The following is a 24,387-nucleotide window of genomic DNA, read 5'->3' as shown; positions in this document are numbered from 1 at the left end:
TATCTAGGAAAATAGTTGATCTACATACCAACAAGCTCCGTTAGCCATGGCCCTTGATACATTTTTCTTTCCTATTTTTCTTTTTTTTTTTTTTTTTGTAATGCCTTTTTTTTTGCATGCCTTGCTTTAATTAGACTTCAATCAATGCCAGAGGCAGCTGTCAGCGCCCCAATGGCTGCTCTTCACTACAAGATATTGCACTTGGCGAAAATATATAGTAAGTTTCACTATTTTCCAAGAATTTAGAGGAGAGAGAGGTGTTTTTAAATGTCGATAAAAGTTCATAAAAAGTGGGTTATCCGCTAGAACCTTTTGAATTTACAAGGCAGCGCTTAGTTTTGGCTTTATTACTACTTGGTTTGCTTTATAATTCCCAACTATGTCTACCTGTAACTGTTTGCTAAGCAGTTCTTCAAAAAGACTTCGATGACAAATACATAGTAAAAAATATAAAAAATTGTCTTAGCTAATATAAACTAAATTAATTTAATTAAAAATCAGGAAACAAAAACTTAAAAAGTAAGATACTTAAAAAAAAAATTAAATAGATTAAAAAAATACTGCTTGCTTTGCCCTAAAATTCCTAACTAGCTCAAGCAGAAAACGATTGGTAAGCAGTTCAGGTACTGATGAAAAAAACTTTGTTTGCCTTCTAAGAAATTGTGATTTTAGTGAATAATATTTCTATATATTTTTTTAATCTTACCTTTATTTTTATCAGTGCTTAAAGAGTTTACCGTGTATAACTTCAACTCTGACGTCAGTCATTAGTCGCAGAATGGGGTCAACACTGCCTGCCATATAGTGGTGCCCAGACTGCAGTTTTGGATCGGGGAATGGAGCTAGGGGGATCTCTCTCAAGAGTTGACTCGAGTGCGGCCGACAGTTGCATGCGTTTGGCTTGGGCTTTAACTTCAGTTAAGGTTTGGGTTTGGGTTTTCAATGATTTTGATTTGCCTGGAGATTCGGAGATCGGAGCAGCTGATTCAATTACGAATTGCATTGCGTTTTGCGTTGCAAGTGCAGTCAGCCGTCCGGACAATTCAATGTGGCTCAATCTCAAGTGAGAGAGACACATCTGTGTGCCCCCCAGCTATGCGGTGTATCCACTTACACGACATCCAAGTGAAACCTTGTCTTGTATTACACAAATGCAAGCCATTATCATCGTACGCGGCTTGGGGATCGCTCCCTGTCACTTTTCACATTTTACACAGATTAATCCATTAAAAATATATATTTATATAAACTGAATTGACTTAAGTGGACTGTGGCAAGTGTGACCCACATAATTATATGTATATATTTTATGGATTCCCTAACAAGATGGATTATCCTTTAGTTTTTATGAAAAGAAATATATATAAGGAATATATTCTGAAGTGTTCTAGATGTATCTTATTACAGAGATATATCTTTCTCATAAAAACTAAACAATAATCCATCAAGTCAAGTATTTTATGGTTTTCTTTTTACGACTTAAAAACCAAAACCTTTAAAACCAAATATTTAGCAAAAATATGCTGTCTTTCATTAGGTTTAACAGCCTCAAAGCCTGTTATTTTAAGTTTTCTATTTTTGTTGTCTCTTTGTTATGGAAAGAACTAAAGTTCCAAGCTACTAAAGACCACTAAAAACCACTGAAAAACCATTGAAAACCACTGAAAACCACTGAAAACCCCACTGAAAACTCACTAAAAACATCTAAAAACAACTCGTTGTGACACCAATCGAAACAGCAGTGTATATATTATTTCTCCAAACAAACATTTGCCGGGGTAATTGCTTTTCATTGTCTGGCTAAAGCCCTCATTAAATGGCTACCTTTTTGTGGATCTGGATCTCTGTTTTGGTGGCCAGCTGCAAGTGTTTGGTCGGAGCTCGGAGAGCTGTGAAAGAGCTACTACTATGAAATCGCCGCCCAATAAACGGCAACGGTGCATGGCCAGAGCAACCTGTCAAGATCGGGTTTTTTTTATGATTATTTTGTAGCTTTTTTTTCGGGTGTTTGAGTGTTGCAACCGCAGCAGCCAAAGCAACATGCAACATACACATCCAGCGAAGCCAAGCCACATTCAATTGCTGCTCATAATAATTTGTTGGAGTGCATTTTCCATATTGCAATGTTCGTGGGCCTTTGAGGGGGATATATTTCTCTTTCTTTTTATATTTATTTATTTATTTTTTTTTTTTGTATATGTATTTATGTGCATGCCGGTTTTTAGCCTAGCCAAAGCCCCGCCCACTGGCCAAACGAGCTGGAAAACAACCTGGAAGAAAGTGAAGCGAAATGAAATGCAGCTGCAACAACAGCAACTAGCAACTAACAACAAGCAACTAACAACAAGCAACTTGCAACTAGCAACTAGCAACTACTTGCAACTTGCAACTAACAACTTTTGCTACTCTCCTGTATGTCTGCTCCCTGGTGGAAGCCGCTTTCCTACTTGGCTAATAACTGGCTTGCATTTCATTTGAAAAGACGTTTAACGCACTGCCTTAATTGTACTGTATGCCATTGCTGTGGCAGTTGCATCCATCGGATGCGGCTTGTAGCTACTTTATACTTGCTGCTGCTGCCGCTGCTGCTACTGCTGTTGGGCTTGCCAAACAACCTTGACATGCAGCCCAAACTAATGACAGGAAATCGCCGACAAGTGCGCATCGCCCAATCCCATTCGCAATCCCATTCAAAACCCATCTGCAATCCGCGCCAGTCTCTCGTCTCGAACCAAAACCAATGCAATCCCACACAGAGATGAGCTCGCCTCACCTCATTATAGGTATTTTTACAGGGTTGCCTGTCTAATGTTTCTGGTTAAATTTAAGATATTTTCGTATATATATTATTTTATAAATTTTTATATATTGTTTTTTTTTTTTAATATATATTTTGTATGTTCTTTTTAATGTTTTTTTTTTTTTAATAATTTGTTATATATTTTTTATAAATTTTGTATATATTTTATATATATTTTATATATATTTTATATATATTTTATATATATTTTATATATATTTTATATATATTTTATATATATTTTTTATATATTTTATATATATTTTATATATATTTTATATATATTTTATATATATTTTTTATATATTTTATATATATTTTTTATATTTTTTTTATGTATTTTATATATATTTTGTATATATTTTTTATATATTGTTTATATATTTTTGTATATACTTTTTGATATATTTTTAACAATATAAATGAATATAAATTTATTAATGCTAAAAAAAAAAAATAATAAATAATTAATATAAATTTATTAATTCTAAAAAAAATATAATAAATAATTAATATAAATTGATTAATTCTCTAAGAAAATAAAAATAAAATTGTATTAAATCATTAGATTTATTATATCTATTTTATTTTTTATTAAATGAAACCGTTTAAATTACAGATGTACGACTGTACTTAGATTGCCTTCGCTGGTCTCATTTTTTAATTCATTCTTTTTTTCTTTTTAATTGCGCGTCACTTGAACAATTGCCGCCCATGCCATCTCCGTATCTGAATCTGTACCTGTATCTCAGTGTCTCGCTATGAATGTATCTATGTATCTATCTCTCTGTCTGTGCGCTGCCTGGCTTGTGTATCCGTGTATCCGTAAGTGCAAGTATCTGCATCTGTTCGGCAGCCGGGCGCAAAAATGCGGCTAACTTCATTTTGGCCATTTGCACCGATTGATCATTGGCTCCCCCAGCGCCTGGACAGGCGCCGAAAGACCCCAAAGAGTTGGCTGGCTTATTGGTTATATCGGAGTTTGGGTTTTCAGTTCGAGTTGGAATTGGATTTCGAATTGGAATTGGAGTGTCTGCACGGTGCATTGAACCAAATGTGGCTCACCTTGGCTCAAGATACTTCTCTGTATCTGTATCTTTCTCAGTGTGTGTGTGTGCGAGGGCGGGGCTGGGCCCTGGTTTATCAATGAAATTGGACAGCTGAATGGGTAACTGGGTGGCCAGGTGCCGCCAGCAATTAGTGGGTGAAAATATTTACGTATCAGAAAAATTGCAAAGTTACGGAACACAAAAATGTGTTTAAAATGTTTACAAATTACTAGGTAAAGGATACAAATTTAACTTATTAAAAAACAATAATCTGGTAGAGGTTTGATTTATGAATGAAAAACTGGCTTGGGATAGCAAAAAATAACATTTAATTTTTATTTCCCATAGAATAATCGATAAACCTCGATATTTTAATGTTGCTATATATGTTTGTGTGATGTATCGATATTCTGTTCGATATATTGAAACAAGTTTACCACTAAAATTCTTTAGATATAATCTATAAAGCGGAATCAAAAATAATCGAACATTTGTTTAGATTATTTTAGGATAGTATCGAATATTGTAAAGTTAATTGCCATATTTTTCCATATTTAAAATCTTTATGTATCGAACTTCTTCGAAATTGTAATTAAGTTCGATATCATTTTCGATATCGATATTTATTATTTTCTAAAATACTGATATCTTAATGTTAAATTTGACATTTTTCGATATTTTTGTATATCAAAATATGTGATATTTTAGTCGGTTTTTTCCTTCCGATATACCTTCGTATGCTTAAATACCTAAAACAAACTCTGAATTTCCCTTGAAATACATGTAAAAGAATAAATCGAAATATCTTAAACTGTAGATTTATAATTATTCCTACTATTTGGACCCCTTTCTTTTTGTTATTTTCCCAGCTTTCACATATAAACCTTTCCACTTGTGTTATTGTGATTTTTGTTTCAAGTTTTCAGATCTCAATGCATTCCCTTTTTTTATGTATAACTTTTTTTTTTTTGGGGGCCAGCATTTGATCTGTGATATCCAGTTTCCGATCTGGCCGGCTGACCAGCTAACCCCCTTCGGATCAAGTGCAAATATGGAAATATCTTAGCTGGACATTAGCAGGGAAGGCGATGGTATCCGATTACACTCGATCCGCTCGAGGAAGCCGGATGCATGGAATGCAATTTGCAGTGCATAAAAAAATATAAATATATATATATATATAAAATTATATATATATAATATGGAAGGGGAAGATACCCTAGGTACAAGTGTCATTGGACTCCTATACATGGTTATTTTTTTGCATTGCGAATAATGGAGATTCGAGATTTATTGGAAATGCAAGTCACAGTTTTTATTTTATTTTTTTTTGAGTTGGTGGGAAAGCCTGTCACGACCGCTGCTGACCTTGAAATGGACCCCTGACGTTGCCAAAAAGTGCTAGAAAAGCTGCCTAGAAACCTGGCCAAGAAACCGCCTGGCCAGAAACGACCAGGCAGGGCAGAGAAAGTAGTTAGGCAACCAGTTGGCTTGGCTAAGAAAAAGTAAAATTATTTTTAGGACAGGCGCTGAGAAAAGTATGTCACCTGCAGCGCACAGAATGTGCAACCAAGGCTTTCAGGCTTTCAAGCTTAAAACAAAACAAAAAAAAAAAAAATAAAAAAATAAAAAACAGCTGTGGCAAGTTTTACTTTCTGTCCCAAAAAAATAACCAAGAAAAGTGGCCGAAAAGTATTGACAACAAGTCTCCTTCTCCCTCTCTCTCGGCTTGCATACTGGCCAAACGAGTTGGCCAAAATCCAATACCAAAAACCAATAGCTGGATGCGTGTTGCATGCCGCCGAGCAGGAAGCACTTGCAACACTTGCAACACGCAAGCGCCTCGCTTGATCTGAGCTCTGGTTCGTTTTTATTTATTTTTTTTTTTTATATTTTGGAGCTCGGCTAATGGAATTCCAGCTGGAACGATCTCCTCCTGCTCCTCCTCCCCCACTTATATAAAAGATTAGACACAGTCATGTCACGTAGCTAGTGTCCAAAGTCGCTTTTGCTTGGCGGAGTCGGAGATTATACAATGATCGCAGGCGAAATGTGTGTTTTGGGAGCGTCTCTCGTTCATGTGAGGCACGTCCTCGGGCCATTAGGTATATATTGGGGGACTAAGAGATATCGATTTATCGATTGAACGATCGATAGATTGGATTGCAAATGTGTGTGAGAGCAGAGAAAAATGAGAAGGAAATGGAAAAACAGTGGTAGAGAATGTAAACAAATCATGTTTTTGTATTTTGTTTGCCTTAAAATAGACAACTTCAGGGTTTAGTAATTATTTTTATATTATATTTGTATATATTTTTAAATATATTTTTATAAATTTTTATATATTCTTATATATTTTTATATATTTATTTGTATATATTTTTATTTAGAAAATAATTAATATTAAAAAGGATTTCATTATATTAAGAGCAATATATAGTAATAGATTATATAACTCCCCTCCCAATCAGTATTCCGCATACCAAAACTTTGTATCTTTTGCTGTAGAACCTTCTATTTTTGGTTATTACTCAAGATACTCGAAATATCCACTTCCCAACTTTGCTTTCAGATAGCAAATAACACAGGCAGATCACGTCCCAATATCTGCCATGATTATACAATATATGCCACTATATATATATATATATCTATTTGGGGCGTATTTCACGCACGTCTTCTTCGATTTCTTCGGCTTCTTCTCGGGTGTCTTCTGTGGCCCTTGCCCAACATTTTGACCCACTTGCCCCAATGCGAGCCAAGTTGGAATCCGAATCCGAATCCAAAAACCGATCGCATTTCAACTCTCTCTCCGCTCCTTCTCTCTTTTGTGCCGGCTTTCTTGGCCTTCTTTTCATTTCTTTTTTACCTTTTAACCCCTTTTTTTTTGTTTTCTTTTTGGGCATTTTCAATGTCAACATGAGCTTTTTTTCGGGTGACAATGAAGTCAACTGGAGCGCTGGGAGGCTTTTTGTCAATTAGTTTTTATTATTTTATTTTTTATTTTTTTTTTGTGGCCAGCGCGTGTTTTGCATTTTGCAGCCAAAACAAAAGCGAAATAAATTCAAAACCAGAATTTACACAAAATCATATGTAAATGGAATCTTTAAAGATTTGCATAAAGACGCGCTATAAATTATTTTGTGTGTGTGTTTTGTGTGTTGTTTTCAGGTTCAAAGCAATTAAGTAATAACACAAATCAAACGCCGAAAAAAAAGCGTAAAAAAAGAAAATTATGCAAGTCCCAAGCAACCATCGGGATGGATCGCCATGGTTCGGTGATTTAGAGGCTTTCGACCTGTAAAGCACAATAAAAAGAAATATATAAACCCTAGCTCTTCGCTTCAAGTTCAAATAAAAACCCCATTTGTGGTTAATTTCCACACTGGAATCCAGTTGAGCTTTTTTCGAAAAACTCACTTCAAGGTCAAATCAAATCCGCAATGTAAAGTTAATTGCGTCACCAAGCGTTTTTCAACACTTTTGAGTAACTAATTTCATCATTGCGATCGGGGATTAATCTGTAAACACCTTTACAACTGCTTATCAACACAGTCAAGACCTTTTTCACAACTTTTTTCAATTTTAAATTACAATTTTCAGCATTTAAAATTATTTAATTTTATTTTGATAATCCTCAAAATTTGCAAATGCCTTTGAACATGATAGAGGTTTTTGGATAACTGTGAACTGAAACCGTTTTTCAACACTTTAAACTAGGAAATTTCATGATTATGATCTTGAAGATCTGACCAACACTTATTTAAGATTAACACATTTAGAAATGCAAATAAACACTGCATTTGTCAGACTTTTTTTTAACAGTCAATATAAGTTCAGTTAACTTTGTGAACGCAAAGCCTTTTTCAACACTTAAAGTTTTTAAGGGGGATTCACCCTTAAGATTGACATTTTTTAAAGTCCTTTTCCAGCACTCTCCTTAAGTTTACCTAACTTATAGTTAATTTTCCAAACCTAACATTAAATTAAATTAAAAAAAAATCCTCTTTACTGTAATCGCCGGGTAGAAATTTTGCAAGACTGCCAGCGATCCACTGGCCGTCGCGTCGCGTCGCCTGTCTGGTGGTGGTCAGTGGCCGGTCAACTCCTATTATTATGACTGGCTGAATTCGCTAAGTTTTTCACGCTTTCGTACTCAACTCAATTGAGTCGAATTGCAATTGAAAGGGAAGAAATAGCGAGAGGTGGCGGCAAGAAATCAACTGCAATTGTTAGAGGCATACACATCACCCGAAAAAGTACAGTTGGCGATCAGTTTATAGGAATTAGTGTTTAGATATTCCTTTATTTAATTTAATGTTACCTTAATTTAACTTGCAGATTTTTATTCTTATTTAAAAAATACATTTCTTTGAAATTTGTGTTAAATTTATTTGTTTTTATAACCTTAAAGGGTATTATTATTATCAGGAACTTGTTAAGCTATGAAGGAGCCATTTCCGACCCTATAAAATATATATATTTTTGATCAGGAAGGAATTTTAAGGGATTAAATCATTAAAATTTTCTTTTAGTTTTTTTTTTTTTTTTTAAATATTAAACTATTGATCCAGATTTGTTAAGCTAAAAGAAACTAGCACACAACTGTTTTCCAATTTGAGATTAATGCTTTTTTGACTTGGTTATGATCGATTTCAATACTATAGGGTATACAAATTTCGGTTCTTTTTCGTTTTTATTCTAAAATTCGATCCCAAGTTTTATAATTTTGGCATTAATTGTTTGTGGCATGCATGCCTGGCTCCACATGAGAGTGTTTAATTCGACTCCATCTGCTCAGCTCTGCTTGGATGCTCTGTTGCAAGTCTGCTTTTGCTGGCGCGCCACTCTGCTTTGGGGGCACGTGGTAAGTTCTGTTTGTTTTCTCGTTGTTTTTGTTATTATTTTTTTACTGTATTTATATATATTTTTTTGTTGTGTGACAATTTTACGTGCGGAAAATCTGTGAAGCGTCACCAAACAAAAAATAAATGTCTGAAAATATCAGCTGAACCGGGGAAGAGATGATGGGGAGCAGTGCCGGGCAGAGAGACCGGTTTGCTTAGACCGATTTGTTGGTAAACACGTTTGCTATGCGGCTGCCCTTGTCAAGGTCATGCCCAGTCAAACGCTGCTCTTTTTCTATATTTTTTTTTTGTTTTTATTTACATTTACATTTCCATACATACCAAAAAGTGCAGCTTTTATTTCACAATTTATGATGGATCAGCAGCTGATCTATTGTATAACTTCGGCTTTTAAAAGCCAAATCAACAAAAAAAATAAAAGAAGATAAAGATAAATACATAAAAAAGAGACAGGGGGGACTAAATAAACTCTGGCTGTTAAGGGGGCTCTTGAGTTCAACGACTTCACATGACAATTGGCCATTGTTGGTGTTGGCTCCGCCTGTTGTTGTATATTGTTGTTGAACGTTGTTGAATGTTGTCGTGGCAAAGACAGAGGCAACACACACGAGCAATTAAAAAGACGTTAATTTGTCGACGTTTTTGTGGCCACGAAATTGAATTTTCAACTGACCAATTCGAGTGATTAATGACTGAGAGACTAGGGAAGTCTTGGCCATCCGATCCCAAATCAAATTCCCCCCCAAAAACTCCAGCGGGAAATGGTCCGCTTCTGTCGCTCATAATTACTACGAAACTACAAGCAAAAGCTGGAAACGAAGCCTAAATTAACGACTGAGGCGCAGACGCCAACGGTTAAAGTCACAGTCAGCGAACCCCGGAGATACGCAGATACGCAGATACATAGATACACACATAGAGAGAGAGGTATAGGCTCCTCCGTGCATGATTCTAATTACTATGTATGGAGCAGCCGGGCTTTGTGCCCCATGGATTATATAGACAATGCACACACAAAGAGCAACAAGAACTCCATTGTTCAGCGAACTGTTCAGCCAGGAGAATGGAGAATCGCCAGAATGGGTAGGGAGAGAGAGAACCGGGAGAATGCCACAGAGTGGAGAATAGAGAACGTAGAATGGTAAGTTCAAGTACCCCCTGACAGAGGCATTACATGATATCCCATAGATCATAGAGGAAGTCTTTAAGCAAACCGTAATCTAACCAGAAGACAGCCGACAGCCATAAGGTCAGGTGGGAATTATGGGTTGGAGAGAAGACTATAGATTGTAGAATGTAAAATGTACAATGTTATTTGATTATTTCTGGGCAAATATTTGTATTCTATTTACACTATTTACACACAATTGAGCACAAAACACTAATCTGCTCTCTAAAGCGGACAAAGGTCGTTAATTGTCCGCTTAAGAGAGTTTAGTGATATTTTTTTATTTAACTGAAAAAACTTTGTAGCTAAAATTAATTATTAAATTCAAGTTTATGGTATTTAATTTGTAAATTATTTAATTCTAAATAAAAATAGCCTAGTAGTAAGAGAGAACCTCAAATTCTCAATTCTTTTACTTCCCCCGCGGCTCTCTTAAATACCAAGAATTCCCTCCGGTATTCCAAAAGGTAAAAGGGGAGCAGCCGCATTAGCACTGGCCATTAAAGATTTAGAAAGGCCCTTCGTCAGCGGGTTGCCCAAACAAGAAAAAAAAATTAAGAAAACATTAAAATCAAAATCAAAATCGAAACGAAAGTGAGAGGAACGGTAGAAGAGTGACAGGTAGAAAGAGTAAGGCCCAAAAAATAAACAAAGGTAAGGGAAAGATCAGGGTAGCCAAAGGAAGTGAATGAGAGATTCCCTTAGGAAGCTTTTGTTTGAAATGCTCATTCATATATTCAGTTCACAATTCAGAGTTTTTAAGCCCAAGCAGCTGGCTCTCCCAGTTTCTGGGGAGGGATGTACATATATACGAATCTGAAACGGAGAACAATTCTACAGCTACTGGTGGGTCAAATACCTTCAGCTTAACGAGCTGAGATGCTCACATCTTATTTTTATTTTCTCATTGAAATTGTTTATTGTTCAGCGCGCAAATGTTGTATAAAATTCAATAAAAACTGCGAAACCAGTTTATCAGCTTGGTTTCTCAGTGAAATGTTGCCAAATAATATACGCCATATAAATGCCTATATAGTATATATGTGTGTGTACATTAAAATCAAAAAAATATATACAAAAATATAAACGAAGCTTCATGTCCCAATCATCATCATCATCATCACCACAGCATTTGTTGTCTTTGTCGCCGTTTTATACATATATATAAATTTTTTTTTTTGCTTGCCTTGCTTTTTATTTGGGATTTTCTTTACTCACTTTTTTTTTTACGTTTGCTGTGAGATTCAATTAAAAACTTTTGACCAGCCATTTCATAAATAGTTGTGAGGGGAAAATGGAGTGGAGTGGTGTGGAGAGGGTGCCATCAACCTGTTTGATGTTAATCAATTTTCGCAACAAATTTTTGCACTTGCCATTTGCTTTAGCGGAACCAAAAAAAAAACAACAAAATAATAGTAAAAAACAGCGTAAAAACGTAAAAAAAATCATGCTGCAAATGTTTTTGGAAAAGGAAACATGCGCTAAATAGAGCCGTACAAGTATCTATTTACGTTGTTTTTATCTCGTTTCTCACTTGCCTGGAAATTACTTAATATGCATTTAGCCGCCGTGCTTCGACCTTACATAGCTTATGCTTTTTTGCTGCTTTTTTTTGTTGCCTTTTTGATCGATAGTCGAGCTGGCGGCAAAAGCGTTTCCGCTGCGGTTTTCAGCAATCAGCAATCTGAGCCTCATCATTATGGCCATAAGCCATTGATTGTGGCTGCCGCCGCGGATAATTATATTATCAAAACCAAACTTGAGTTGGAGTTGTAGTTCTGGTTCTCACCCATGAGATCTGCCAGTGAGCTCTCAATCCCAATCTCAATCTCAATCCCAATCCGTATCCCCCATTTCAATCCGATCCGCTGCTGCTTTCACTGCTGACTCAGCCAGTGGCAACAACTTGCTGGCTTGGCTTTTTGCCCCCTTCTGCCACAATCGGAGACCGACTCCCGACTATCTGTCATTTTGATTTTCCGCTTTTTGCCAAAGAGTCTACTCTGGGGCAAAAAAAGCATGGAAATTGCCTTAACATACATAACTAATGAGAAATCTTGGAGTCAACCAAAGACTACCTATTGTAGAGGTTGCAAGTAAGCAAACAATTTAAGAACCTTATATCTACGGTTTGATCAAATGCATATACATACATATGTATCTAAAATAACACATATTTCTTAAATAGAAATATTCACAATATAATGTTTATTAGGGAATGTGAAAAAATAGAAATAGAAAAATGCATACATAAAGTAACACAGTAGAAAATAAAATAAAAACTCTCTTAAGCGGACAGGATTCCAAGAATTAATGCGATCTTGAACTTGGCAAATAAGTAAGAGAAATTTTTTTTCATATAATATATTTAAAAACATACTTTATAATAATTTTCATTAAGTTTAAATCTTTTCAAAGTTGAAAATTAGCAGATACTCTCTTAGGCGGACAAAGACTTGGCTTGTTCAAGAAAGTTTATAGGCCACATTTCTGTTTAGAAGGATTTTTAAGAGCTAATGTTTGTTTAAATATATTATATATTTAAATATAACAAATATTAAAATTATTTAAATTAAGCATAAAACACTAGGTTTTTTTCAAAACGCCCATTGTCCGCTTAAGAGAGTTTAGTGTAATACTTATTTAACTGAAAGAACTTTAAGAACCTAATTTCTTTCTCCAAATTAGATATATTTTTTGCCTTCGAAATTTGTATCTTTTTGAGGTACAAAATTTCATTATATTATTCATATCCTTTGCCCCACTGTGCAACGTGTGAATTTTTGCAGTCGAGGCGAGTTTCTTGCCCCCAGCACACCGGCATAATTTACCGTTTTGGAGCACTAGCTGTGGCTTTATCTCGGAGATCCGAAGATCAGAGGAGATCGCAGTGCTTGGTGGTGTTGCAGTGGCAACTAAGTGAATTTTTAGATGCAAACGGAAGCGGCAAGGGCCAGAGAAACAGAGAAAGAGAGAGAGATGAAGATGAAACTGACAACTTACCTAGACAACGACCTCAATTAGCGAATCTGTTTGGGCCGCGTCTCTGTCCATGGTTCGTTCTAACGACGACGATGGCTTAATGGTGCTCCCTTTATTTCCTGTCAGCTCACATGCATCGGTCCATAATGCCTGTGTCCAGGTTAACAGCAGCAGCAACAACAACGACAACACATGCACTCTCTTTTTTTCAAGTATTTTATTTTTTTGTTTGTATATATTTTTTCACTTTCAAAAAAATAAATTAAATCACAAAAAAACTATTTAAAAAAAAACTAGATCAAACCGAACGCACTTACACTCGCGTCGCCAATTTAAAAGGCATGTAACGTATGCAAAAAATATATAAACAAAGCCTTGGCGAATTCTTCCCCTAGTTTCTTCCCAGCCTCGGCTTCAGCTTCAGCTTCTTCTACACGCGAGAGAGTGACGCAGCGTGGCGTCCGTTCGGCACGAAACTCGTTTCTCGAATGAGAGCGGCTTCAGTGCCAGCTGAAAAGCTGAAAGCCAAAGAGCTGAAAGCGCCGCAACAGCTGACTGGCAGGCAGCCAGGCAGCTGGTTACCTCTCCTATTAAAAAAAAAAAACAAAAACAACGCTCTCAACCCTCTCGTGCTTAGAGATCCCTCTCTCGGCCTCCTCAGCCGGGTTTTTAGGGGGAGAATGCACGCACACGGGTTGGGCCTAACCCGAGTTCCAAGCCAAGGGAATTACAATTAATTTGACCAACATTCGGTTGAAAGGGTACTTTTCCTCGAGAGAGGGTATGACAGATGTTATAACCAGAATTGGGACTAACGAAATATTATATAGTTTTATCAGGAATAAGGGTCTTACAAAATATATTTTAAAATTATAAAAAGTATTAACATTTTCGAAATAAAACTAGTTGAAAATCTTGAATAATTTGTATAAGAATCCAAAGTGTAATATATAAATATAAAGATACTATAAAAAATAAGATGCGTAACGCTTCATTTTTAAGGAAAAGGATAATTGTGCATCTTAGTCATAATATTAACTTGGTCAAAAGGGTATCAAAGGTTCTTAACTTTTTAAATTGAACGATATAGATATAGATTTATAAAATTAAATATATAACGATAAATACAATGAAATATGTATGTATAACCCACCCAAAAAATGTATAAACATTCGGTATTTGTTTTTCTTTTGATTTATTTGTATATTGAATTTATTTGGATGCTTTTCTTTGGAATTTGTTTTTTTTTATAATTGAATTTCTTATTGAATTTCAAGAGGAAAATTCATACGTAATCGTAATCGTACTACTCTGCTAAAAATACCCCAAAAAAAAAAAAAAAAACAAGAGAAAATCAATGGACTCTGGGCATTTACAGGGTATCATCTCTCTTTCTCACGTGGTTGTAAACGGTGCTAGAGACAACGACTGGCTCGTGAGTGTGAGTGGTGTGTGAGTGTTAAATGCCTAATAACCCCGATCGGCGATCACTATTCAAAAGTAATTCGTATATGTCAATTATATAACTACAACTAGAACTATTTAGATCCATGTATATATATTAGAATTTCTATTAAAGCTGATAAATGTACTTGATCGTTTGTTATTAATTCGTATAATTTGTTATTAGCTTCAAAACAAACAAATTTGTGTGTTGCTTTCCTTTATTTCAATTTCAATTTCAATTTCAATTTCAATTACAATTTCAATGTGAAATGAACTACCAAGATTCCCTATATATATATATATATATATGTATATATATATTTGATGTATATATAAGATCTAACTGATGCAAAAGTTTCGCTTGTAAATAGTTGAGAAAAAACGTGGAATTTAAGTACTAAAAATTGTATTACGTCTACCGACAAACAGACTCTGACTCCAACTTCGACTCTGACTCTCTGGCTTGACTCTACTACTAACTGCTCTGAGGCTGTGGCCGTTAATTTTAATTGTTAATGTAAATGTTAGTGTAAATGTTGTAGTAGTAAATGTTATGTATAAAGACAACTACGTTAAGCTACCCATACAATAGTTCATTGGATACGTAAGGCAATTTCACACTGTTTAATCCCGCGCAACATAAACCCGAAATGGCTAAAAGCTACAAGACATACATGTAATAACGAATGTCGACTTTGTCTCTAAAAAAATATGTAGTCAGTGTACGGAACGCCCCCTAAGTCCTAAGTCATTATTTAATATTATTATTAATATTTTCTTTTTGGCTGGATTCGGATTCCGAGTGCTTGTTTGTTGTGTCAAGTGTGTGTGTGTGTGTTGTGTGTTGGATGCCTCTCTCTGCTTAGATTCCCAACTACATAAGTAATTGCCATTCGTTGTCTGTTACATATTTTTGGCTTTGACTGGCTCGTTTGCTTGCTTCCTTGGCAGGAGAATCGATTCGATATCCTTATCGATTTATATCGACCTGTCGATCTATCGTTTTATCTGTTTTCATGTTGGACGCAATTGGACGCCTAGAGCTTGCCCGTGATCGTTGCGATCCGGGGGATTCGCTAGCTACAAAGTCGTATCAAAAAACTTAACGTACTACTAAAAGTTTTCTTCCGATTCCTCTCAAGTGTTTCTCTCTCTCTTTCTTGATTTTTACCTGGGACGGCCTATCGAAGAGCCTGTCCCGTCATGCAAATATCCCGTTATTCGTTATCGTTATCGGTCATGGCCCATAGCTGATCCGAAGCTGATATTAGGGCTTAAGAGATGCTTAACTAAAATTCTACCCCTAGAACACAGTAAGTGAAGGGGTGTGAATGTGCTTCCAAGGAGGAGGTTAGAAAGTGGATGCTTGGAGAGTGCTTTTTCCGGGGATTCCCCTAGCCTGCGACTATCTGGGACACGGAGTTGGTGCGTCGGCGTTTGGTGATCTGCTTCCACAGGCGGCGGTTAAGTGATGGCTTGTCCTGGAAAAATAAATATATCATATATTAGGGAGGCTAGAAAAGCTCATATGTATAAATATGAGTACTGTATATAAATAGATATTTTTCATAAAAATGGTTTTCTATATTTAAGAAAAATCTTCCTGAAACTACATAAACATGAATATTTTTCTACAATTAAGAAAAAGTTTCTATGAATTTAAGGCAAGGCACTTTATAATCAAGACACCATTATTATAGAATTATATACCTTAATATTTTTTAGGGGTTTATTTTTATATTTTCCGCAAATTTAGGGAGTTTAGTTACTTTATAAATTTAAGGGTGAATTTCAGTTATTTTACTGGTCATTTTTTCATATTCATCAATTTTCATATTTTTCATATTATAATTCTCAACTGGTTCTGACATCCCTGACATGAAGTGACGGTTTCCAGACTTGCATATTGACAGTGGTGAGCACTGTGTGATTTTAATTATATTTATGAGTGTACTTACGTTATCCTTGCGGGGCGACATCTGTGCCATCTCCGCCGCCGTGTCCTGGCCCGAAGCCGACGGCAGCTTCTGGAGCAGCAGGCTGCTCTGGCTGTGGCTCGGATGGGGCTGCTGATCGCCGAGCTGGACGGCGCCGTCAGAGAAGTTGGGAGTGCTGCTGCTGTTGGTGCTACTGGCGGTTATCTCAGAGTTGCGACGCTTTATGAAGTTTATTCTAAAAGCAGGACATAGTCAGGATCATAGATATATATATATCTCTCCATTACTTACAATCTTTTGGACCTGCCTATATCGGTCTCAAGGAACGCCTCAGTCATTGTTGTGGTTGTAGTGATGGCTCCCGCTCCGTCCATCGAAGTAGTACTCCTCGTCCTCGTCAGAGAGGCTGCTGCAGCTGCTCGGGTCGGCCAGGAAGAGTCGCGTCTCGTTGAATCCACCATCGGTGTCCCCATCGCCTCCATCTCCGTACGCATCTCCGAAGCCATCGCCACCAGAGTCGTGGACATTGTGGATGTCTCCCTGACTCGACAGCCACTCCTCGATTGAGACATGGAGTATATCTTCTCGCGTCTCGCTAAGATTTCCAGATCTCCTAATTTGCTCCCGTCTCTGTTGGATTTGGAGCCGATGCTCCCTTCGCCGCCGCTTCCGTTCGCGTTGCCTCCGGCTCGACCCACAGATCCACCACCGCTCCAACCCGCCGGCGGATGTCCCGGCTGATGCGGATGTCGTGGCTGCGGCAGCTCTTCGCCGGCTGCACGGATTGACCCACCAGCGGCGAGTGGACTGCCGTGACTGCTGCTGTTGGTGTTGCTGTGACTGCGACTGCGACTGTGACTCAAGGCCGCGCCCGCTGAAAGGGGTCGAGGCCGTCGGTTCACCGTCGGTGTGTCCATCTTTGAGTTGCGATGTTGAGAGTACGATATGACAGCCTCTTTTGGCTGCACTCGGTTCGTGGCTGAACGACTCAATAAATCGCGACCCGTCAGACGATGAAATGTGGAGAGGTCGTGCCTGAAAGTAGTTCCATTTAATATAGTTTAATTTAATTTATAAAGTATTTTATTAATTAAATAATAAAGTGTTTTATTAATTAATTCAAAATCAATACAAAGTAAGATAAAATATATCTTATCGCACTCTTTTTCTCAATATAATTATACAAAATAAACAATAATTTTTTATTTTACTTAAAATCGATTAAAATAACAACTAAGTTGGATAGCATATTTCTGTAATATTTTTTAGAAATAAAATATCGATTTTTTTAATATTTTAAAATTCGATATATCAAGCTTAACGATTTTTTCGATAAATTAAATTTTATAATATTGTCGATTATAATATCGATATCATATCGTTCTATCGATATTCTAGTTTGCTCCTTACCCCAGAATAGTTGTTAGATCGGGACCAGGCTCGTAGCAGATCAAGTCCTCGTCCCCGAGAATGTCGTGATTGAGGGCCAGTCGCATTTCCAGCCTTGGACTTAGGCCGCAGCCAGCGTGGGGCGCTTGGACACCGGCCACCGAACGTGGACCGGCTGCGTCTGGCTCCACTGCAGCTGGGCTGTGGCTCGGCTCCTGCTCCTGTTCCCCCTGCTCCTCCTCCTCCTCCTCTGGCACCTGAGATCTCCTCTCCCGCTGGGATTCGGCTGTGGGAATCGTTTTTGCTATCCTCGAGACTGTTGCTAATGAAGTGACTGAGACGGGCCTGGGTGCCCCCAGCAGGCAGGTCTCGATTATCGTTGAGGACGGTACTCGCTTGGAGCTGATGGTATTCGGTGCCGATGCTGGCATTATCCTTGACCCGATACCGATTGGGACCGAAGCGTTGGCGGCGACGCCGACAGCCCCCGAGGAGCCATTGTCAGCAATAGCGCCAGATTTTCTTCGAGGTGGCTCCTAAAAGGGGATTAAAAAATTAGTAAAACAAGTTTGTAGCTTGCCTTTTTTAGAAGGTGACTTACCGTTTTGGCCGGAGCAGCGCTTAGATCGGTCTGGGTGAGCAGCAAGCGACGAGGTGGCGGCGGCGGCGGTACAAATCTCGGCGGCTTGCCGCTGGCTCTGCCTCCGGAGTTGGTAGTGACGCTCCCGCTGCTGGTTGTTGTAATAATCGATGAGGGAGCTCGACTCGCCATCGTCATCGATGTCGTCGTCGTCGCCGTTACGGTCATCGTCGCTGTCGTCGTCGTCGTCATTGTCGTCGTCGTCCTCGATGTCATCCACTTCTCGATTTCTGTCCCTGTACCGATAGTCATCGCTACTGGCATCGCCCGAGTAGGTGGCAATGGCGTCGTGTTTTTCATTGTGATAGAGGCGACCCGATCGCGTCCTGGTGACCCTTTCGATCCGCTCGAGGGGCGCTGATCGAGCAGATACTCGCAGGATGAGGCCACCAATGGCGCCACTTCCGAAACGATGGCCGTGGTGGGTAGTAGACGTGTGGTGACCAATGGTCGTGGCCCCATCATTACATTCGATTCCACCTTTTCCTTCTCCTTCTGCGCTGGCACAACCTGTCTCGAGTTCAAGTACTCTTCCTGTTCCTTCTGCTCCTCCTGCTCCAACTTCAACTCCGCTGGATCCTCCTCCCGATCCGGCACCACCGCTGGTGGAGCTGGTGGCTGTGGTGGGGGGACTGCTGCAGCTGCCTCGCTGTCGTCTGAACTTCCAGCCGAATCCTCTAGGTAGTGGCCATTGGTCGTTGCTTCCCCCTACCAATTGTTGGGAATAGAATTCAACTAATCAATTCTGGTTGGGATAGAGCTTCCTGCTGGCAGTTGGCGCCGCCCCGGGATGAAGAGAAGGAGTGAATAATGGTCGGATGAGAGTGAAGTGTATAGTGATGGAGTTTAGGTTCGAGTTCGTTTACAGTACGGAATTTCGATAGCAGGATCGGATTGGTTGTCAATCGGCATCGTCCTTGTCCTTGTCCTTGTCCGGACCCGTTCGTGTGTTAGTGATGGTGATGAGCTCGCAATATTGCAGTATGGGCTAAAGCTTCACTAATTTCACTACGACCTTCTACCCAAGATACATTATTTTAAGTTGTGATTTTTTTTTAAGCAACATTTAAGATATACAAGATGAGACAGGCAAAAACGGAAGTACAGTTTACATACAAAGTCAAAACATGTTTAGAGCGTGATTGATGGTTTGATGGTGGTTTTTGAGCGATGAAGATGGAGAGAGATGGTGATGAGCGAGTTGCAGTCGGATGATGATGTTTTATGAAAGTATAGACAAAATACAGAAAGACAAACCAAGGTTCTTGGGTTAGTTCATTGAGTTGAGGCTAGGCTACATGCAGGTGTGTGCTAGGTGGATTGCTTATGAGCTACAGATCGGAGGAGGGCGTGGCGACTAAGGGGGCACAGGTTCTGAAATTCGAACCCGTTCCCCTTAGACGTAGTCACGCTCTTCCTCTTTCTGGCTGGTGCATAGGTACAGTTGCCACTGTTTTCGCCATGCAGCGGAATGCAAAAACGGAATGGAAACGGAAACGAAACGCGACACGATTCCATTTGCAGTCGGATTTTATAGCTTTTATATTTGTAAATATTATGTTTTATATATTTTTTTTATATTTTTATATCTTTTTATCTTTTAATTTTTTACATTTTGATATTCTTGGGTATTTCTTCGATATTTTGTTATGCTTTTGGGTATTTATTATTATTATTTTTATTTTTTTTTCTTCTATTATTTGATATTTAAGGGTTTTGTTATAAAATAATAATACAACAATATATTATTTAATTTTTTATTTTTTGATATTTTTAAGTATTATTTTAATATCCATATCCATATATACATATGTTACCCTTTTTCATATTCGATATTTTCATACATTTTTCGATATTTTTAAATATTTTTTGATATTTTTATATATTATTTTATATATTTCAACTATTATTTGGTATACCCTTTTTGATATTATTAAATATTTTCGATATTTTAAACTATTTTTTGTTGGTATTAAGTTAAAGATTTTGGGACGTGTCTTGGGATTTTGCTGTAATAACGACCCACCTTTTTGACGTCGTCGCTATCCTGCTGCGTCTTCTCTTCGTCGCTCTCCGTCTCTTCCTCGAACAGGGGCTCAAGGCGACGTCTATTGACGGATACGTCGGGTTACGATTACGGATACGATATACGGTATACGTTACGATAATACGTGTGTGTGGCGTATGCAAACGAATTTCAATTGGAATTTAGCAACAGTCGATTGATGTGTGTGTTGATTGGTTCGATATGTGTGTGTGTGTGTATATAGATGTCATTAATGGATATATATCTCGATTCCGATACATTTAGATATGACTATATATAGAAATACATAAGAGAGTGGGCTGAGCTACCCTAGCCTGACTATGACTATGACTAATGGCTATAGCCTGCGAATGAGTGAGCAAAATACTAGGATATATAAAGGCTATATATAGAGAAAGAGAGAGATCAAGATATAGGAGGATACTGATGGCGCTGATTCGAATCGAATTCGGGAGATGTGTGGTCGTGGTGTGTGTAAATGGAAACGAAAGGGAGATAAACACCTGTAAAAGCTACGAAAGAAAGTTACCAAAGGAGTACACGAAAAAAAAAGAGAATTCATTTGGTCTTATTAAAACACTATCACGATATATACTATATACTAGACTATGTGTGGTAGATGGTAGATACATATAAATATGTATTTATATTCGATATATATAGGAGTTGGCAGCTGGAGCTTTATAGGTCTAAACTAGGGTTTTATCTCAACTACCGGCTGTGTGTGTGTACATATTGTGTCTGTGATCTTGGCTTTCGGGTGAGCTGGAAATAAATCGACTTTCAGAAAATCGATTTTCTTAATACAAAATTCGATGAGTAAATCGTTTATAGTCGATTAAAATTAAAAATGGAAATAATTTTAATTATATTATACATATATGTATATCGATTTACATACGTATCGAACTTTTTCGATTAAATCGATTCTGATCATTTATATTAATATATCGCATAATTGAAAATAATGAATCGATTATAGAATCGATTTTATTTTTATCTCGATTAATCAATTATTGAATCGATTTTATTTCCAGCTCGATTAATCGATTACAGAATCGATTTTATTTCCAGCTCTAGTTTCGGTTGAGCTTCGTCCTGGAGTTTCCCCTAGACACCTACATACCGTGGCAATAGTCCTCGGATCGTGCTGGCCGTCATGGGTGGGGCCATCAGCAGTTCGTCCATCATCAGTTCGGTGTCATCGTCATCGTTGAGCGAGGTGCTCGACTTGGTGGGTGACTAAAACGAATCAAGGATTAATGTTCATTTCCTCTAACACAGTTAGCTTATCTATCCACTCACCGAGTGTGTGTTCTCCGAGTTGATCAGCTGCAGGTCCTGGTCATCATTATCCCCTCCACTGGTGGGCGTGCCCCATACCTCCTCCCCGCTGGTAGCTCCCGAGGTGCACTCGTCCATCTGCTCGTCCGTTTCGGAGGCGGTTCCTCCTCCACCTCCACCTCCCTGCTGCAGCTGGGCATCTCCGGCATTCCAGCGACCCAGATACTTGTCTATAAAGGCTCGCGATTCCTCGAAAAAGGACATTTTGTCAGTGACATAGGCCCCAGCACGATTTGTCCACGCCCCACTGGCCAGGACATCCCCATTAACCAGATGCATGCCCGCCGAGGTGGATGGTTCATTGAGATTCTGGGCCAAAGCCTTATCCGAGCCCACCTCCTCATCGTCGTCCCCGTCCCCATCCTCCTCATTGTCTTCATCGTGACCGTTCGGCGTATAGGAGACGGGCTCCTCTAGGTCATCGTCCAGCTCATCAGCCTCGTCCATGCGATCATCGGAGGGTAGCTTCTCCAAACTGGACATGGTGCCAAAACGCCGGAGGGCACTACTCATGGGTCTGTAGGGTGGCTCTTCGTCCAGCGGTGATTCATCGCAAGAATCCTCGGGTATATTCTCAATGGTGGCCTGCCTGGGCTGCTTGGTGGTGGTGGTGGCTGTGCTGGTGGTTGTGGTGGTTCCTCCTCCATTTGAGGAGGAGCAACCACTGTTGTCCCACACATGAGTGCTGGTTTTGGTGAGCACAGCATCTGGAGTGGGCGGCACTACGGCTATCGTGGGTGTATCATCCTCTCTTGGACTTGGCTTGTGTGCTTGATGTGCTCCTCCACCACACAACCTGGCCGCCGGCGCAAACTGTGCCAGGCCAATGAGCATCAGAGACAACTGCTCATCCTCTTGCTTCTGCTGCTCAATGGTGCTCGTGCTGGTGGTCTGCTTGGGTGACTCTAGCAGCTTGCAGGTCTGGTGCTCCATTTTGTCTGGCGATAGCTGGGCATGGGTAAAGTCCTCCGGCTGGCAACGACAATGGCAGGCGGCATATTTGGCGGGTGATCCTCCTCCTATTGCTGCTCCTCCTCCACCCACTGATTTCGAGGGACTTCTTTCCACACTCCTCATTATCCTAGCCGTCTCTGTGATGGTCACAATGGCCTTGACCTGCTGATTGGCCTTGGGTCTGCTGGGCTCCTGGCACAATTGGGCCACAATACGTGTTCTTCGCGGCGGAGGCAATGGCTTGGGCGAGCCAGAAACCGAGTTGGAGTTGGATTTAGAGCAATGGCCATTGGGCAGGGAGGCAGGGAGAAAAACAGACTGATCTAGATGACGTAGCTTGGAGCTGTTAACCTCGCCGGCACTGAGGCTGCTGCTGTTGGGCATGGCGCCGACGCTGTCATCGGTGGCCTCTGATTGGGACAGGGACAGTTCATCGGTGATCAGTTGGGCCACATCGCTTTCGGTGTCGCCGGTCTCCCGGCGTGTGCTGCTGCTTCCGGCCACCCTCTTGGAGGATAGCTCTCCGGTGATGGTGGTGGTGGTGGTGGTGCTGCTGCTGGACATGCTGGTCATGCTGCCGGCACCAGCAGTTGTTGTGGTAGTGCCTGTTCTCAAACCCATCTCCAATGCCAGGCCATCCGAGGAGAGTGTGCCATTGAGTTTGCAACAGCGATTGGGCGAGGACTGGCTATGCTGCACCTTCAGGGAGTTGCAGAGCAGGACGGGATTCGAGCTGGTAGCACCGCCAGGTGTGCCTGTACCTCGGTTATTGCCCCCCGGCCCGCTCTGCTGGCAATTCTTGTGGCAATGCCGGCACACGGCCAGCTTGTCCAGCACAATGGGGCTAGAGCGTACGGTGATCTGGCCGTAAAGGAGGTTAGGAAGCAAAAAAGGAGCCAGGAGGAGCAGGAAGACATTAAGGGTAAAGAAGAGAGAAAGCAGCAGGTTTTAGCAATAAGTTAAGCAGGCGAGGAAAAAAAGAGATCCTTGATGAAGATTAACAACAACAACCCATTTCTCACCTGGCTATCCGAGGTGGTGCTGTGCGACTGACTTATCACACTAGTCACCGCCTCCGCATCCGATGTGGAATATATATCCGAGGTGGCACTCATGCTTAGCTCCTCGACGCCGCTCAGTCGCTTGCCTCCAAAATTGGGCTTGGCCGAGAGTCCACCATTCTCTTTGGCCAAATTGAGCTCCTTGGTGCGCTTCTCCAGCTGCTGTCGCGTCCAATAGGTGATCCTTTCATCCTGCTCGCTGTCGCTATTGAAGATTAGCTGCTCATCTTCGGCACTGACGTTCTCCTGGGACCTGGCAATGGCCGCCAGGCGAGCCTGTTGCTGCTGCTTGTCCAACTGACCCTTCATCCAGTTGGCCAAGTGCAGGGCACTGGACTTGGGAGTGCCTGTCTTGTTGAGGATGCGGCACTTTTCGTCAATGAGGAGTTCGATCTGCTCCACATGGCCACTAGGACCACCGGCGCTGTTGCTATGGGAATGGCCATGGGAGGAACGATCAGTGGTGGCTCCTCCTCCGACTCCATGGGAGGAGTTAGGGCCGCGCTGCTGGAAGATTATGAGGATGTGGATGAAACATATACATTACCTGGACAAGGGACACTCTTAATCCATAATCCTGGACCCACCACCACCACCAGCACTGGGACCCACTAAGGTTTTGGCAAATTAAAATTTGTGATGGGCTCTCTCTAGCTTAAGGCTTTTGGCTTTTGCTAGCTGATTTTGCTTTTGATTTTGTTA

At 39.7% G+C, this 24,387-nt stretch overlaps 2 protein-coding genes across 2 annotated transcripts in view; both read right to left on the bottom strand.

Annotated features, from left to right (window-relative positions):
* Positions 1-13,283, bottom strand: part of LOC108084668 (serine/arginine repetitive matrix protein 1) — a 28,933-nt gene extending 15,650 nt beyond the window's left edge. The window contains exon 1 of the mRNA XM_017180992.3: positions 12,889-13,283. The gene's annotated coding sequence lies outside the window, so the exon portion shown is untranslated. The remainder of the gene's footprint in view (positions 1-12,888) is intronic.
* A 2,032-nt stretch (positions 13,284-15,315) lies between these two features.
* On the bottom strand, positions 15,316-24,215 carry LOC108084657 (serine-rich adhesin for platelets). Its single transcript, XM_017180978.3, has 9 exons — positions 23,647-24,215; positions 21,632-23,485; positions 21,453-21,568; positions 20,306-20,387; positions 18,241-18,987; positions 17,661-18,175; positions 16,542-17,285; positions 16,272-16,485; positions 15,316-15,794 (listed from the first exon to the last, which is right to left on the bottom strand). The coding sequence occupies exons 1-9, from the start codon at positions 23,992-23,994 to the stop codon at positions 15,708-15,710; spliced, it is 4,707 nt and encodes a 1,568-aa protein (XP_017036467.2). The 5' UTR covers positions 23,995-24,215; the 3' UTR covers positions 15,316-15,707.
* Between the last annotated feature and the right edge of the window lie 172 nt (positions 24,216-24,387).

The sequence above is a fragment of the Drosophila kikkawai genome, chromosome X (genome assembly GCF_030179895.1).
Source record: "Drosophila kikkawai strain 14028-0561.14 chromosome X, DkikHiC1v2, whole genome shotgun sequence".
Classification (NCBI taxonomy): domain Eukaryota; kingdom Metazoa; phylum Arthropoda; class Insecta; order Diptera; family Drosophilidae; genus Drosophila; species Drosophila kikkawai.
This window is presented reverse-complemented; position numbering and strand designations above follow the sequence as displayed.